General features: G+C 42.2%; 1 protein-coding gene across 1 annotated transcript; it reads left to right on the top strand.

The window, feature by feature from the left end:
• Window positions 1-5,049: 5,049 nt before the first annotated feature.
• arcn1a (archain 1a) lies at window positions 5,050-16,174 on the top strand. Its single transcript, XM_041894539.1, has 10 exons — window positions 5,050-5,212; window positions 9,446-9,709; window positions 10,045-10,224; window positions 10,421-10,632; window positions 10,838-10,999; window positions 11,239-11,404; window positions 11,638-11,785; window positions 13,963-14,071; window positions 14,231-14,435; window positions 14,644-16,174. The coding sequence occupies exons 1-10, from the start codon at window positions 5,210-5,212 to the stop codon at window positions 14,731-14,733; spliced, it is 1,539 nt and encodes a 512-aa protein (XP_041750473.1). The 5' UTR covers window positions 5,050-5,209; the 3' UTR covers window positions 14,734-16,174.
• Window positions 16,175-17,396: the final 1,222 nt, after the last annotated feature.

Raw genomic sequence — 17,396 nt, 5'->3', positions numbered from 1 at the left:
GACACAGGTCAAACGTTTTCTGTAAGTCTTAACAAGGTTTTCACACACTATTTTGGCCCATTCCTCCATGCAGATCTCCTCTAGAGCAGTGATGTTTTGGGGCTGTCGCTGGGCAACACGGACTTTCAACTCCCTCAAAGATTTTCTATGGGGTTGAGATCTGGAGACTGGCTAGGCCACTCCAGGACCTTGAAATGCTTCTTACGAAGCCACTCCTTCGTTGCCCGGGCAGTGTGTTTGGGATCATTGTCATGCTGAAAGACCCAGCCACGTTTCGTCTTCAATGCCCTTGCTGATGGAAGGAGGTTTTCACTCAAAATCTCACGATACATGGCCCCATTCATTCTTTCCTTTACACGGATCAGTCGTCCTGGTCCCTTTGCAGAAAAACAGCCCCAAAGCATGATGTTTACACCCCCATGCTTCACAGTAGGTATGGTGTTCTTTGGATGCAACTCAGCATTCTTTGTCCTCCAAACACGGCGTAGTTGAGTTTTTACCAAAAAGTTATATTTTGGTTTCATCTGACCATATGACATTCTCCCAATCCTCTTCTGGATCATCCAAATGCACTCTAGCAAACTTCAGACGGGCCTGGACATGTACTGGCTTAAGCAGGGGGACACGTCTGGAACTGCAGGATTTGAGTCCCTGGCGGCGTAGTGTGTTACTGATGGTAGGCTTTGTTACTTTGGTCCCAGCTCTCTGCAGGTCATTCACTAGGTCCCCCTGTGTGGTTCTGGGATTTTTGCTCACCGTTCTTGTGATAATTTTGACCCCACGGGGTGAGATCTTGCGTGGAGCCCCAGATCGAGGGAGATTATCAGTGGACTTGTATGTCTTCCATTTCCTAATAATTGCTCCCACAGTTGATTTCTTCAAACCAAGCTGCTCACCTATTGCAGATTCAGTCTTCCCAGCCTGGTGCAGGTCTACAATTTTGTTTCTGGTGTCCTTTGACAGCTCTTTGGTCTTGGCCATAGTGGAGTTTGGAGTGTGACTGTTTGAGGTTGTGGACAGGTGTCTTTTACACTGATAACAAGTTCAAACAGGTGCTATTAATACAGGTAACGAGTGGAGGACAGAGGAGCCTCTTAAAGAAGAAGTTACAGGTGTGTGAGAGCCAGAAATCTTGCTTGTTTGTAGGTGACCAAATACTTATTTTCCACCATAATTTGCAAATAAATTCATAAAAAATCCTACAGTGTGATTTTCTGGATTTTTTTTTCTTAATTTGTCTGTCATAGTTGACGTGTACCTATGATGAAAATTACAGGCCTCTCTCATCTTTTTAAGTGGGAGAACTTGCACAATTTGTGGCTGACTAAATACTTTTTTTCCCCACTGTACCTCTGCTGCAGAGGATAAGTTCATTAGAGTTACCAGCCTCAGAAATTGCAGCCCAAATAAATGCTTCACAGAGTTCAAGTAAGAGACACATCTCAACATTAACTGTTCAGAGGAGACTGTTTGAATCAGGCCTTCATGGTCGAATTGCTGCAAAGAAACCATTACTAAAGGACACCAATAAGAAGAGACTTGCTTTGGCCAAGAAACACAAGCAATGGACATTAGACCGTTGGAAATGTATCCTTTGGTCTGGAGTCCAAATTTGAGATTTTTGGTTCCAACCGCTGTGTCTTTGTGAGACGTGGTGTGGGTGAACAGATGATCTCCGCATGTGTATTCCCCACCGTAAAGCATGGAGGAGGAGGTGTTATGGTGTGTGGGTGCTTTGCTGGTGACACAGCATTCTGCAGCGATACGCCATCCCATCTGGTTTGGGCTTAGTGGGACTATCATTTGTTTTTCAACAGGACAATGACACCTTTTTTGGTTACTACATGATTCCATATGTGTTATTTCATAGTTTTGATGTCTTCACTATTATTCTACAATGTAGAAAATAGTAAAAAAAATAAATTAAAACTTGAATGAGTAGGTGTTCTAAAACTTTTGACCGGTAGTGAATGTGTGTGATGGGATGTCTAGATGTTATGGAAAGTATGTGGATATAATATGTAGTATATCTGTAGAATACATAGGATAGAATGGTATATATACAGCAATAGCTGAATAGGATGGCATTGACAAGAATACAGTATATACATATGAAATGAGTAAAACAGTATGTAAACATTATTAAAGTGACCAGTGTTCCATTATTAAAGTGACCAGTGATTCCATGTCTATGTACATATGGCAGCAGCAATAGTATTTTTGTCCAGACAGCATCAGATACATGGTATACCCGTACTGAGACAGAGGGGCGCTGTTTCGCTCGATCAGATGCTTTATCTGATATTGATTCGTTTTTCTGTCGGCGCCCATCTCGGTCAAATAAATGATCAATATTTTAATATTTTATTTGGACGGGCAAGGAGGTATGGTAGGGCGGCCCAGGCCCCCTAAGGCCCGCCCATAACGCTGGCACTGGCCAGCTGTTTGCCAAGTGTGCTAAACTGAACCATGCAAACAAACCCTGCTGAAAAATAACATTACTCCAATATTAATAACTGTAATGGTTCTAGTGCCCACAAACACTATGCACGTTTATATAAATTGCTGTCTATTAATTGAGTAGCATTTAGAACACAGGTCAGCAGTTCAATCAGATTTCAACCAAAAACCAGATCACAACCAATATAAGAGGTATTTTTCATGACGTCAAAAAGACGTAAAAAAAACGGCAGTCAAGCATCGATCATCATCACCAGAATAAGACCCTCAATATTTATTGGAAAGCGGCATCAAGATCACAGTGCATTTTCACCACCCTGTGAAGTTCATCATAATTTATTTAATCTGTAGACAGATAAACTGCATGCTTTACCGAGTCGTAGTGGGAGGACCACACACCATACCATCGCAACTCGCAAAGTTTACTTCGATATGATGGTCATTATATCAATATTTGCGAATAAAGGTATTTCCTCCATCATTTCTCACATAGCCTAATTAATTTTACTGACACAAAAAGATCCCACCATGTCAAACGAACAAATTATCTGTCGGCATTTATACAATTGTACCGAAATACCTTCATCACAGCTGTCCTGATTTTTTTTTATAAGGTATGACTTTACTCGCATAAAAACTGTGGAGGGAAATGTGGTTACAGTGATGCAGATGCACCTCCCCAGACTTCACTCCTCGACTTTCGTCTGCAGTCGGTTGCTTCAGCCTTACCACTCAAATGAGCCCAATGAACTACAGTAAGTAGACCAGACCATGGAGAATGGTAAGAGGCTTTTAGTGGCCAAAAGGCCATATTAGAATGGGCAGCGCCATTGAGGACTTACACCATTTTAATGTAGTCAACTGGGTGGGAATGTTCCAATTTCATTGGCTGATCCCTCCTGGTGACCCTGTTGGAGTCATGTCCAACTGGGTAATCAGGAGGGATCAGCCAATCGTGAAGAAGAAAATGTACCCTTCGCTAAGCCACCCTTGGTTACTCTTGCAACCTCGGATAACATTTTCCCGGGAAGCCCAATTTCCCATTCAACCACTGGCGAAATCCCCTCACAATGATCTCAAACTGTGTTTCTAATACACAATTAAATTAAACACAGACTACTCCTTGCTAATCAGGAAACTCTTGGGTATGTTGTGTTGGACTGTCAATACAATTGCTTCACAGGAACCTGGTAAAATTATGTTTGAAGTTTAGCTAGCCACTGAATGGCTCTGAATTCACTGTCAGCATGCAGTCAAAGCTATAACCACTTTTGTCTAGAAGCACAGTTTCTACTGCTCCTACAGTTTTAATTCGGTACTGCAGTTTAACTGATGCCTGGCCCAGGAAAATACAATTTCCATAGACGGCCACATAGAGAAGTCAAATTAGAAAATTCCTAATAAGACACATTTTTTCCCCCAGCACTCACAGATGAAGATATTCTTTTTTTTTTAAATCATCCAATGTCTTCCATGTTTTTGGATGACTTCGTCGCTGCTCACACTGCTCCCTGTACACACTGAGTGCTAGTGCGCATGTGATGTTGGTCCATATAAACCGGATGCAACCTGGATATAGAAGGTCCATGAATCAGCGTATGCGAACATGAGTAGATTACCGTGAAAACAACGGTCAGACATCTTGGACGCAGTCTCCAGTTCTTATAATAAAGAGCAATAGTAATGGAGTCTTTTTGTAGGCACTAACTCCGCTATGGTTCGTTGGACAAAACCTATGGGAAAATGAATTAAGTTCTTATACATTTTATTCTATGAGATAATCATCATTTAACATCACTTTTTGTGAATTGTGAAGCATTTATGTAATTATAAAATGCACATAAAGCACAAAATTCATAAAGTTCATGTTTACTGACATATTATCTCATAGAAAAAAATACCTTATTTTCGGCGTTTATCCCAAAACCCTATTCTTTCCCCATTCATTTTCGCCATTGCCATGGCTGAACGAACTAGAGGTAACTCATTTCCGGGTTTTAGGACTACAAGTTGGCGAGCTCTATTATACATCAGTGGACCAGACCCAGCTCCATTGGTGTCTATGGAACCAACCCGTTAAGAACCAACCCGTTAAGTAGACCGGAACTTACCATTTTAAAAAATGGTAAACGGCTTGAGAGGACTATCTTCACTTATCTACCATCTTTGACCCTATCTTCCACATGTTCATTTTTTTCGTCGCTGCCTTTCTGGTCGTCACTAGTTACCACAGCCACAAAGTCCTAAACCCCGCCCATTTATACACTTTCTCTTCCTACATTTACATTTTAGTCATTTAGCAGACGCTCTTATCCAGAGCGACTTACAGTTAGTGCATACATTTTCATACTGGCCCCCCGTGGGAATCGAACCCACAACCCTGGCGTTGCAAACGCCATGCTCTACCAACTGAGCTACACGGGACTTAAAATCAGATTTGAAACCTAACCTTAACCATAATCACACTGCTAACTTAAACTTAAAGTAAGACTAAAAAGCGAATTTTTACGACATTAATCTTTACGACATAGCCAATTTGGACTTTGTGGCTGTGGTAACTAGTAATAACACATACCTTGCTGACGAGCTCTTTCCGGTGGAGACGTGGCTAGAGGTCCTTCCATATTGAGCCTGTAAGTTAAACAGACGCAAGTTTCACTCCGCATTAATATTATATTTTAGACACTAATACGTGGTATTATATTACGGAAACTGCACAAGGATTTGTAGCACAAGGGATAACAACAAAATGGTGAGTTATGAAATGTAATTGATCTACTGTATTTAGCAGCTAGCTAGCTGTCTTGTTCGGCTTGACTGTGAACATTGCAGTTGCAGATAGCTAACAATCTAGCTACAGTAGCTAGCAAGTTAACATTGATCATTTTGCTGCGTATGCAGGCAAATATACTTCCCTTAAGTATATATTGGGCCGTATATCATTAGCTAACGTTAGCTAGCTATCAATAGCGCTTTCATGCACCATCTCATCGATAAATGCCAGCTCAGCTAACGTCAGCTAGTTAGCGTTTGCGTCTGTTTTGTAGCAGCAGGCCTCACTAGCTAGCTAACGTTAGCTATATTGGCTTTCAGCTAGTTAATTGTGAGTCATTGAACTGGTATTGGTTAGATGGCAAAGTTTACAACATAGCCACTCTATAAATGACTAGTGAAATGTCTGGATGTCATTCCCGGCCTAGCATGACTCGAGTTAAAATTGAGGATCCCAGCTTCTATACCAAGCTTGCCAATGTAATACCTGTGTGAGGCTACCCACAATAGTGGAATGGTCCATGCTATCCGGGATCCCTAGGACGTCCCTACCCCGTTGAAGTTAACATTTTAAAATGGGTAAGGGTTAGGTGGAACCACTACTTGTGCTTGAGGAGAGGAGGAATATGACAAGATCTCAGTCTAATGTCCAGGATCCTTCAATTCAAAGTCCGTCCCAACATTAGCCAGCTCTGCAAACGTTATGTCAAAAAACGTTCGGTACTTATTAAAATATGGAGTTTCGCAGAGCAACTTAAGTAATTACTGCCGTTACGCACCGTATGTACAAAAAAAGATCTAAATACAAATAAAATCAATGATCTTTATGGAAACTGTACTGCTACCGAAGGTATCAAAAACAATAGATAATGCTAAATAAGGTTGGAAAGTTATATAATTTAAAAGTATTACAATAATTAATTAATTTGACAAACAGTAAAAAAAACTGTTCAAATCCCACTGTGGATTTATTAGACTGCATAATTGCATTGGGGGCATACATATATGCACCTATGGAGTGTGCACCCATGAAACAGGGTATCAGCTATAGAACAACCAACATTGAACAGGAGCTCAAGCAGTATAAAATTTGAGGTGCTGGTTCTCTGCTCCGTTGGGCTCCTGCCCAAGTCAAGCACTGCTTCTTATCCCTTGCGCAAATAGCTTACAATTGTGTCTTTCCCGAGCTCACTGGCGCTGAAACTCTGAGGGCCCAGAATATTTTATACAATGTGGCAAGTTCGCTAGCGCAAGCTTCTGGTTGGACCCAAGTTAATAGTTGATACAATGTTTCAAGTTCCTTGCAGATAGCCAATATGATTAATAGGATATATTTATTTATCAGTATATTTTCTAAGCCTGCAGGCTGCAATGTTTTTATTTGTTGGCTTTATGTAGGCTATTTTTACATGGTTGGCAATGGCAATAGAAGTTACTTTTGATCATTTTCAACAAGCCATGAGGTCGAAGGAATTGTCCGTAGAGCTTCGAGATTGTGTCAAGGCACAGATCTGGGAAAGGGTACCAAGACATTTCTGCAGCATTGAAGGTCCCGAAGAACACAATGGCCTCCATCATTCTTAAATGGAAGAATTTTAGAACCACCAAGACTCTTCCTAGAGCTGGCCGCCCGGCCACACTGAGCAATCGGTGGAGAAGGGCCTTGGTCAGGGAGCTGACCAAGAACCCAATGGTCACTCTGACAGAGCTCCAGAGTTCCTCTGTGGCGATGGCAGAACCTTCCAGAAGGACAACCATCTCTGCAGCACTCCATCAATCAGGCCTTTATGGTAGAGTGGGCAGACGGAAGCCACTCCTCAGTAAAAGGCACATGACAGCCCGCTTGTAGTTTGCCAAAAGGCACCTAAAGGACTCTGACCATGAGAAACAAGATTCTCTGGTCTAATGAAACCAAGATTGAAGTCTTTGTTCTGAATGCCAAGCATCACTTCTGGAGGAAACCAGGCACCGCTCATAACCTGGCCAATACCATCCCTACGGTGAAGCATGGTGGTGGCAGCATCAGGATTGGAGGGAAAGATGAACGGAGCAAAGTACAAAGAGATCCTTGATGAAAACCTGCTCCAGAGCACTCAGGACCTCAGACTGGGGAGAAGGTTCACCTTCCAACAGGACAATGACCCTAAGCACACAGCCAAGACAACGCAGGAGTGGCTTCGGGGCAAGTCTCAATGTCCTTGAGTGGCCCAGCCAGAGCCCAGACTTGAACCCGATCGAACATCTCTGGAGAGACCTGAAAATAGCTGTGCTGCGACGCTCCCCATCCAACCTGACAGAGCTTGAGAGGATCTGCAGAGAAGAATGGGAGAAACTCCCCAAATACAGTTGTGACAAGCTTGTAGCGTCATACCCAAGAAGACTTGAGGCTGTAATGGCTGCCAAAGGTGCTTCAACAAAGTACTGTAAAGGGTCTGAATACTTACAGTATGTAAATGTGATATTTCAGTGTTTTGGAAAAGTCAAGGGGTCTGATTACTTTACGAATGCACTATACTTCCAGTTGATTTGGGCATCCAATGTATGGGACATTGCAACTCAGATGCTAGTCAGCAGGGGCGGACTGGGACCAGAATGGCATTTCTTTTTCTTTGAGGTCCCGACACCGCCCTGTTTTTTTTAGTTGAGGCCCCCATTTATTAGTCAGATAATGATTATAGGCCCATTAGGCTAAAAATGGGCCAGTCCGCCCCTGCTAGTCAGCCTGCAAAGTTAACACTTCTAAGATAAGACTAAACTAGAATTTGTGGGCTTGCTTCAGGTGAATACAAATATTTGTAGCCTACCATTGCCATTTGATCTTTGATATATTAAATTAGTGAATTATTTCAAAAGGCATAAAACGTGTTTGCTTTTAATGTTGCAATGTTATACATCAAGGGTGGTCAACCATCCTCCAGGAAAGCTAATGGGTGTGCAGGCTTTTATTCCAGTCCCCCTCTAACAAACTACATTCTAGAAATTAGCTGCTCAACCAGACCTTGATAAACTTGCTCTGATGTGTTTGAGCACTCCCAGTAGGGTTGACCATGTGTTTTATTCAGTTGCCTAACAGGTATTCTACTTTGGGGGGGTGTTAAGTGCCTTGCACAACAACAGGAGATGGTACATGGGATCAGAGAGCATCCTCCCAGTGTCAATACCACAGTACGCTTAATTTTTTATACGTACAGAGAGACGCCGCTAATGGTTGGTCATGGAAGTTTGGGAGAAGTCATGGAAAAGTCATGAAATTCCATCTGTCAAAATGTGTATGAATCCTGATAGAAGCAACACTCCAGCATGTCACGCCTGTATGGAAGGACATCATATATGCACTGCTGTTAGTTTGAGAATATAAAATAACATCTATTAAATGTAAATGGGTCCAACGGAACATTATTTGTGATCACGGATGCTTATGAAACTAGTGTTTTTTTGTTGTAATTTTCAGTGATCGGGATAATGTTCTTTCAGGACAATTCGAAACAACTCAGTTGGCTAGTTCAGCTATCTGTCAAGCAATGGACGGATTGTAACTTGATCCTACTACTACGATTGGATATAGGGAGGCTGTAACTCCGATCCCTTTCACATCTCTCTCCATCGCTCACATCACTTGGTGATGTTTACTGCCACTATGAGCACTAGCTCAATTGCGATGACATAGTATCGAACCAAGAGAGCGAGTGTAGGAAAAAAGCTGCAATGACGATGCACGTTCTGTCTGAATGACTCATCTGTCCGTAGTTTGAGAAGTGAGAACGCACACGCTCGCTGATCTACAGCTTCCTTGGTCCATAAACATGCAAGAAGATTCTTGGGTAGCTAAACCTATTGCCAACCTTTTTTTATTTAGGTATTACAATCATTTAATCCGACATCAACTGTCAATTTATGGATACGATTGCAGCTAGTCAGATCAGCACACCAGTAAATGGCTAACGTTAGACCCCAAGTCAGATTGCTCGTTGCCGAAAATGGTGCATGTTCATAATGATAACCAGCTAACGTTAGCAAGCTGCTTTGGCTATTGTCTCCTATCTGATATCTTAGCACCATGTTTATCTAGCCAGCTAGCTAGCATAGTAGCTAAGGTGTTCCTAATATTTTGTACACTCAGTGTATATTGTAATATTAGCTGAATAGGAGCAACACTTGAATATGTTGGACTCACTCATTGCTATTCTGTAACTACGGCCTCCTCTTGTCCCAGGTGCTGTTGGCAGCAGCGGTGTGCACCAAGGCGGGCAAGGCCATCGTGTCGCGGCAGTTTGTGGAGATGACCCGGACGCGCGTGGAGGGCCTGCTGGCCGCCTTCCCCAAGCTGATGAACACGGGCAAGCAGCACACGTTTGTGGAGACTGAGAGCGTGCGCTATGTGTACCAGCCCCTGGAGAAGCTCTACATGGTGCTCGTCACCACTAAGAACAGCAACATCCTAGAGGACCTGGAGACACTACGTCTCTTCTCACGTGTGGTACGACACGAGGGGACCCAAAAAAATCTCCACATACCCTCACAGATGCCCTGCTCACACACACATACCCTCACAAATATCCTTAGTCACCCACCCACAGACTCACACGGTCTCACCCACACATACTTCTAGGAGCGGCAGGGGACACCCATTATGTAAACAGTTTGTTAAGCGTAGCTCAAACAGTGTTTTTAAGTTGAAAGTAGCGTGAACCATATTTTTCAGTTTGGCAGAGCCTAAACAATGTGTGCCACTGAGTAAAAGTATCAGTGGGGATAATTTAGGTGAAGAATAGAGCATTGATGACTAAGTGACCAAATCTATTACTCCTTTAGATCCCAGAGTACTGTCGGGTGCTGGAGGAAGGGGAGATCTCAGACCACTGTTTCGACCTGATCTTTGCCTTTGATGAGATCGTGGCGCTGGGCTACAGGGAGAACGTCAACCTGGCCCAGATCAGAACATTCACTGAGATGGACTCTCACGAGGAGAAGGTGTTCCGCGCCGTCCGAGAGGTGAAAGGAGAGCAGCAGCAGAACTAATGAACAGATTGCCATTACATTATTACTGAGTCTAACAGCAGTCTGAATGAAGGGGAGCAGCAGAACTGAACAGCATTACATTATTATTGTAATATAGCTGAATTACTAAATCCAACACTAGTCTGAAAGAAAGGGTTTTTGGTTTTCCTTTGTTTTCTCGCCATCTCAGACCCAGGAGCGAGAGGCTAAGGCAGAGATGAGGAGAAAGGCTAAGGAGCTGCAGCAGGCCAGGCGGGACGCGGACCGCTCAGGGAAGAAGTCTCCAGGGTTCTCCGGAGGGTTCGGCAGCACAGGCAGCATGTCCAGCAGCAGCAACGCTACCATCATCACAGACACCCTCATGGAGCCAGAGAAACCCAAGGCCTCACCTGTCCCTGCTAGGTACTACCCTCGGTAGATTAGGGTTTTGAGATGTTTTGATTGTTGTGGTGAATGTATCCTGTGTTGTATGTGTGAGATGTATTTATTAGTATATTTGTTGGTTGTTTAGGCTCAATGGAATTTGTCAAACTTGTTTTGTCAGAATGTATTTTTAATACTGCAGAAAGTTAGGCCTATGCCTCATGAGTTATGTATTCATCCACAGGGCTAGTGGTCCCAGTAAGGCCCTGAAGCTGAGTGCCAGAGGGAAGGAGGTAGATGACTTTGTGGACAAGCTCAAGTCCGAGGGACAAGTCATCATGCCCAGCTCAGGGAAGAGGCCCTCCGAGGCATCCAAAGCCCTGCCTCCACCAGTTAACACAGAGAGGTGGGTTTACCAGGTTCTATATTATATCCCACTGATTACAGGCAGCGTGTTTGAGGAATCAGTTTGCGCAAGGCGAGGCGCAGAATCGCTAATCTTGATCCCATAATGAGGAGTTATTTGGGATGCAAAGTGATTGTAGATCAGTGATTCTGCACAGTCCCGACTGCAATGTAGTTAGACTCAAACACCTGCAGGTTAATATGTCCAACTGTCTCTAACCTCTGCCCTCTGGTTCCCAGTGTGCACCTGCGTTGTGAGGAGAAAATCAGCCTGACCTGTGGGAGAGACGGAGGGCTACAGAACCTGGAGGTCCTGGGCATGATCACCCTCCGAGTGGCCGATGACAAGAACGGACGCATTCGCCTCACCATCAACAACGGAGATAAAAAGGGAGTCCAGCTGCAGGTAGGTTCCAAACAAATACATAATTGGTTCCAAAGGGGGAAAGGTTCACCACATCACCACGACAGTTATACATGTCAAGGCATTCATGGATTTGGGCTGTATAAATCAAGGTTAAAAATGGCCGCAGTTAGTTGTATTTGCTTTCGGTGCAGCATGAGCACGGTTCCACGTTTTATGCCATGGGAACTTTAACAATGTGTTTTATCGTTTTTCTCCCTCCCTGCTCTGTCCAGATCCACCCCAACGTGGATAAGAAGATGTTCACCACAGACTCCGTGCTGGGCCTGAAGAACCCAGACAAGTCCTTCCCTCTGAACAATGACGTGGGCGTGCTCAAGTGGAGGCTACAGACCACAGATGACACCCTCATACCACTAACGAGTCAGTAGACTTTACTAGAGTATTACGTGTTTTTATACTAGTGTATTTCCTCAGTGTTTCTCTCTCTGGAGAGCTGGAATACAATGTTCCAAGCATTCCAACTATAGTGTTCCAAGCATTCTAATAGGTTGTTATTAATAAAACGTCACAAGGTGCAGAGTGTTCGATTTGCCTGCTGGGGGGCAAGGAGAACCCCAGCTCTGCTAAAACCATGCTGTTTTCAAGGGATTGTTAAATAAATGTTAACTATTTGGTTGTAATATCATCACCTCTTGAAGAGCATAGTCACAACTACAGATTTCTGATTATTCCATGCAAAACAATTGCGCACAATTAGCTCTATCAGAGTTATACAGCAAGTAACTGCATGCTTTTCGTGAGCAGTAAACATCAATGAATCATGTAATTTCAGATACGTGAGGGTAGCCTCATGACATCTCTCCACCATTAATTGGATATTTGAGTGATAAAAAACTATACCTGTCAAGTATGAGTGGTTTATGTAAATGTCCCATCCTTTATGGGCTCTGCCTGTCAAGCAGCAGAAGGGAGCATTTGCCGACGTACTGTTAGCTGATGATGTGTAAGCTACCGGTAGAAAGGGAGGACTTGCCGAAGTAAAGCTCTTTCCAAAAGCCTAATCTCTGATGAAGCAAGCTGACACGTTGTTTGCTTAGCTAGCGAGCTAACTACATGCTAAATGGATAGGCTACCCTCACGTACCTTAAAATACACGATCAATTGATGTTTGCTGATCATGAAAAGCATGCAGTTCTTGCTGTATAACTCTGATGATAGAGCTAAATGTATAATAATCGGAAATGTGTAGTTCTGACTATGCTCTTCAAGAAGTGGCATGTTTTAAAGTGAAACTGACAGCGTTTTAACTACTTTCCAGATATGAAACAAACAGACACTCATAATATTAGTCAAATATCAAATTCCCAGTTTATGCTTCAAAACCAACTTTAAAAGAGGTTTCAAAAATAGGTTCTATTTGACTCAAAATTCCATGACGTACAGTAAGGCATTGTTGGTAGAATAGATGGATGCCGTTCAATACATAATTAATACAATTCACCAATACATTTCTTGGTAGTCAAAAAAATATTGCTATCAGGTTGTAAATCACAGCTGGCCTGATACATTGTTTGCTGCCGCCACCCTATCGGGATGCACTGTTTCAATGACTCAATTTGAACAGAAACGGACAACTGTAACTAAGACTGGGAATGTCAATACAATCAAACTAGTAAGGGCAATGATCACAAGTCAATCATAACCTGACTAATAGGCTAGCGCACGTGTCAAACACAAGGCCTGCGGGCCAAATGGTACACTCAAACGAGTATAAATGAGTCAACAGTTGAGTCATCTACTTCATGACATTATAGCCTGATGGGCTTGCATCGGGGAATTCAATTGCGCTGCTGTCCTGTGTTGCGTTTACAGCGCGCAGCGGAGGGAAAGTGTACCACATGCCACAGTACTAGCTAGTCTACTGAAATGTTGCAGTCTGGCTTCGGTTTTTAAAGCTTGACAAAAAAAATAAGATTATTTATATTTTTTGGTTAAATATGTTAAAATGCTATATACAGCATCCTATGTACCAGTCAAGTTTGGACACACCTACTCATTCAAGGGTTTTTCTTTATTTTTACTATTTTCTACATTGTAGAATAATAGTGAAGACATCTAAACTATGAAATGACACATGGAATCATGTAGTAACCAAAAAAGTGTTAAAACAAATCAAAAATATATTTTAGATTTAAGATTCTTCAAATAGCCACCCTTTGCTTTGACAGCTTTGCACACTCTTGGCATTCTCTCAACCAGCTTCATGAGGAATGCTTTTCCAACAGTCTTTGTTCGGTTTTATTTACTGCAGTGTCTATTAATTGTCCAAATGAACAGCTGCTTTCCCACTCTATATTGCTATAGAATTTTCCAAAATGCCTTACTATATGTAATTCCCAAACATTCTATGAATTTATGAAAATGTGAAAATGACAATTTCTAAGTGCTTGCTTGTCAGAAAATGTAAAAAAATAAAATAAAGTGACATCTTCCTGGGGGTGTATATGGACAGATTTGAATAAGATTTCATGTTGCAAAAAATACTGTCAGTTCCACTTTAAGCATTCTAACTGTTGTGTTCTTCTACTTCTCCCCAGTAAACTGCTGGCCCTCTGAGAGTGCCACTGGCTGTGATGTCAACATAGAGTATGAGCTTCAGGAAGAAGCACTTGAACTGAATGATGTAGTCATCTCTATTCCCATCCCGTAAGTAAACCACTCTGAAGCACCTCAGATCCCATTTCTCATTTTATCCTTTCCTTTCTATACAATGGATTCCATATTAATTTCTAATACTATGGTCTTAGACACTGTTGCAGTCTGTCATCTGAGTTTAATTTCATATCTGTCTATCTGTCCCTGCAGGTCAGGTGTGGGTGCGCCTGTGATTGGTGACCTGGACGGAGAGTATCGCCATGACAGCCGGCGGAATGTTCTTGAGTGGTGTTTACCCGTGGTGGACTTCAACAACAAGACAGGAAGTCTGGAGTTCAGCATGGCAGGCCAGCCCAATGATTTCTTCCCTGTCAACGTCTCCTTCGTCTCCAAAGGAAACTACTGCGACATAACTGTCAGTCTTATTTATTTATATTATGATTCACTTTTATTTCACCAGGCGAGTCAGTTAAAAACAAATTCTTGTTTACAATGACGGCCTGTAAGTCTCTACACGCTCTGACTGGCTTTAGCAGTTTGTGAGACCATGTAGATGTACATCTATTGTATTAACCTAATATTTCCATTGTGACGGTGTATAATGACTCCTGTTACCCCTCTAGGTGGCCAAAGTGTCCCAGGTAGATGGAGAGGTTCCAGTGAGGTTCTCCTCAGAGACATCGTTCCTGGTCGACAAGTATGAAATACTGTAATATATTCACATACAGTACTACCAACCAACACCACGATGACAAGATCGGTGGATTGACATATGAAAAAACGAAACAAAATGAAAGTGAGAAGTGGACTTGAAACCCTTTTCAAAAAGAAAAACCCTTCGCACCATGGCTTGGCTTGCCAGCATTTGGTGTCTTTGTACCTTTTTACCAGAAATCTATCAACTGATCGACCTATAGCTGTATGTAAAAAGAACCGCTCAATGCACCTGCAAGATGGAATGGTAAAGTCAAACGGGACAAGGTTGGGTAATTGTATCAGGGTTAGGTTGGGTGGACCTGGGGGGTGATGACATCTGGGGTGGGCTGTGTGAATGACACTCATTGGTCCAGTATGTATCAAATCCTTTGACAGACAGAATCTGTGAACTATCGGCTAATAGTTTTACAGATAAGTCGTAATCATGTACAGAAATACACTCTTGATACACATACTCCAATACAAACAGGCTTGCGGTCCATAGTATAACACTACAACCACTCTTTGCTTTAGCCAGAAGAACCACACATTGTGATTGGTACTGAACTGACCTAAATATTAGCTAAAATGATTGAGGTTACATGTTTTATAGTTTAGCTTCGCTCGCATTTGAAAGACCTCGTTATTTAAGAATTTATTTTTTATGACACTGCTCTGTCTACAGGCTAGTTAATATATGATGTATAATGGCATATTTGTTTGTGATATGCTATCAAATCAAATGCCTGGAGTAGTTCAATGCTGAAAAAAGTTGGTTTTGTACCATACCAGTACAACTCAAGCACTGTAGTTGTTTGCATTTTTTGCAATGGAGGGAGCTCATTCAAAGAAAAAGTCCTGTCTGAGATTTGGACTGTTATAATAAATCTGTTTATCAAATGGAAATTATCAATCCGAGAACCATAACCCTCTAACGCTCCAAACATCAAACCTTTATATGCCATTTATCAGATGCTTTTATCTTAATCAATTTACAGTACAGTGAGTACATACATAGTATAACGTACGTAACCCCAACGGGAATCGAACCCACGACCCATGCTCTTACTAACTGTGCCACAGGAGAACCCTGTCCATCACCACCACCCACAGTCCAACCGCCAACCAGCCCTGTTGCAACAAGCCCCCATGGTTATGTATGAATGAATGTCAGGGCTCTTCTCTTGTTTCAGAGTGTGTCTATATAAATGGCCATATTCACCTTGACTGTGCTAATGATATACAATTGAGAGAGGGAAAAGTTAAATACTATTTGTATTGTTGTTGGATTTTTTTTCTTCGTTATTCTGAATTGTGTGTGATTCAGATTGTTGGTCGATGGGGAGATTGGAGGTAAATAAGTGAATCAGACTTTTGTAACCCTATAGAATAATGATATGGGTAATTAACATTCCAATGTAAACATAAAAAAGATTAAAGTGTATTATAAACCCTGAAGATGATCCTATAATGAAATATTTTCAGAATGAATGATGTGCTTTACCAAGGTCAGTTGTGTCATCATTTCTATAAGCAGTCTTGACTAGTGACGGCATGCAAAACATGGTTTCCACAATCGAAGTATGTTTGAGTACTGATAGATGTGGTACTATGTTCTGTGCTTACTAGAGTAGTGACAGCGTGTGAAAAAAGGTTTTACATTATTTGATATGGCATGGATGTACAGGTCACAGGTGGAATACAAGACCAGAGTTTAACATAATCTGTTGGTTTGATCCAAATGTCTGATGTTCTGATTTCTTCCATGCACTCAATGCTTCCAATAATCCCAGTCATGGTATGTAAGTGTTAAACCTTTTTGAGGTGAAGCTTTGAGAAAACTGTTCTGTCCCTGTCTACTATTCAGTAGGGTAACACTAGCAGAACGCTGCACAAAACAAACAGAAAAGTATTTGTATTGGGCAAGTTCCGGTAGTACCTCCCGGTTTCAATCCATTTCTAAATGTTTTCTCCCTACTGAACAGGTGGTCCCATGAGCTCAACCCACCTCCATAGAGGATATTCGGGCCATGTCACTAGAGCAACTGGATGATCCTTCAACAAGTTCTGATTGAATCTGGGGGGGAAAAAACATTATTTTGCTTTTATTCCATCCTTTAATGTCATAAGAACATTTTATAAAGGGATTTCAGTGGCAGAGAATGCATGTTGGAATTATCTGTTTTTTACTGCTCTGTACTTGAGGGTGGAGTGAGAGAGTGTGTGTGTGTGTGGGGAGGAGAGAAAGTAAGGGATTAATGATTCAGCTTCCCTGACCCGCTTTCGTAGCGTGTGTGATGGAGACATAAGATCAGGAATATGTCAGTCAGGAGGATTGGAGGGTGGTTGAGTTTAATGCATAAAGCTAAATCATAAAGGAGGATATTACAACTGTAATGAGAGAAAGGCAGACGTATTATAGCTAGGGAATGTTTGCCATGCGCCACACACACACTAATGCATGGAATTAGTGTCTGGAGGAGGGTAGAGAGGCAGCAACTTCCTTATTTGGGGTAGAGTGCGTGGGACGAGAGAGCGGGTGTGTCGCAGTTTGGAAATGAATGGACGTACAGTTCAGTGCTGTTTGGTGTGGGACGGACAGTGTCTCAGAGAGAGAGGTAGCCACAACCTTAGAGGGCTCTCCTGGAACAAAGTGTTATCTGTTATTAGTTCTGAGGAA

This window comes from Coregonus clupeaformis, chromosome 13 (genome assembly GCF_020615455.1).
Source record: "Coregonus clupeaformis isolate EN_2021a chromosome 13, ASM2061545v1, whole genome shotgun sequence".
Classification (NCBI taxonomy): domain Eukaryota; kingdom Metazoa; phylum Chordata; class Actinopteri; order Salmoniformes; family Salmonidae; genus Coregonus; species Coregonus clupeaformis.
The sequence above is the reverse complement of the archived record's forward strand: the minus strand, read 5'-3'. Positions and strand labels throughout refer to the sequence as shown.

Coding starts and splice junctions, on each gene's coding strand:
- arcn1a (XM_041894539.1), top strand. Junction 11,405..11,637: donor AAAAGGGAGTCCAGCTGCAG/GTAGGTTCCAAA, acceptor TGCTCTGTCCAG/ATCCACCCCAACGTGGATAA. Junction 14,072..14,230: donor GTCATCTCTATTCCCATCCC/GTAAGTAAACCA, acceptor CTGTCCCTGCAG/GTCAGGTGTGGGTGCGCCTG.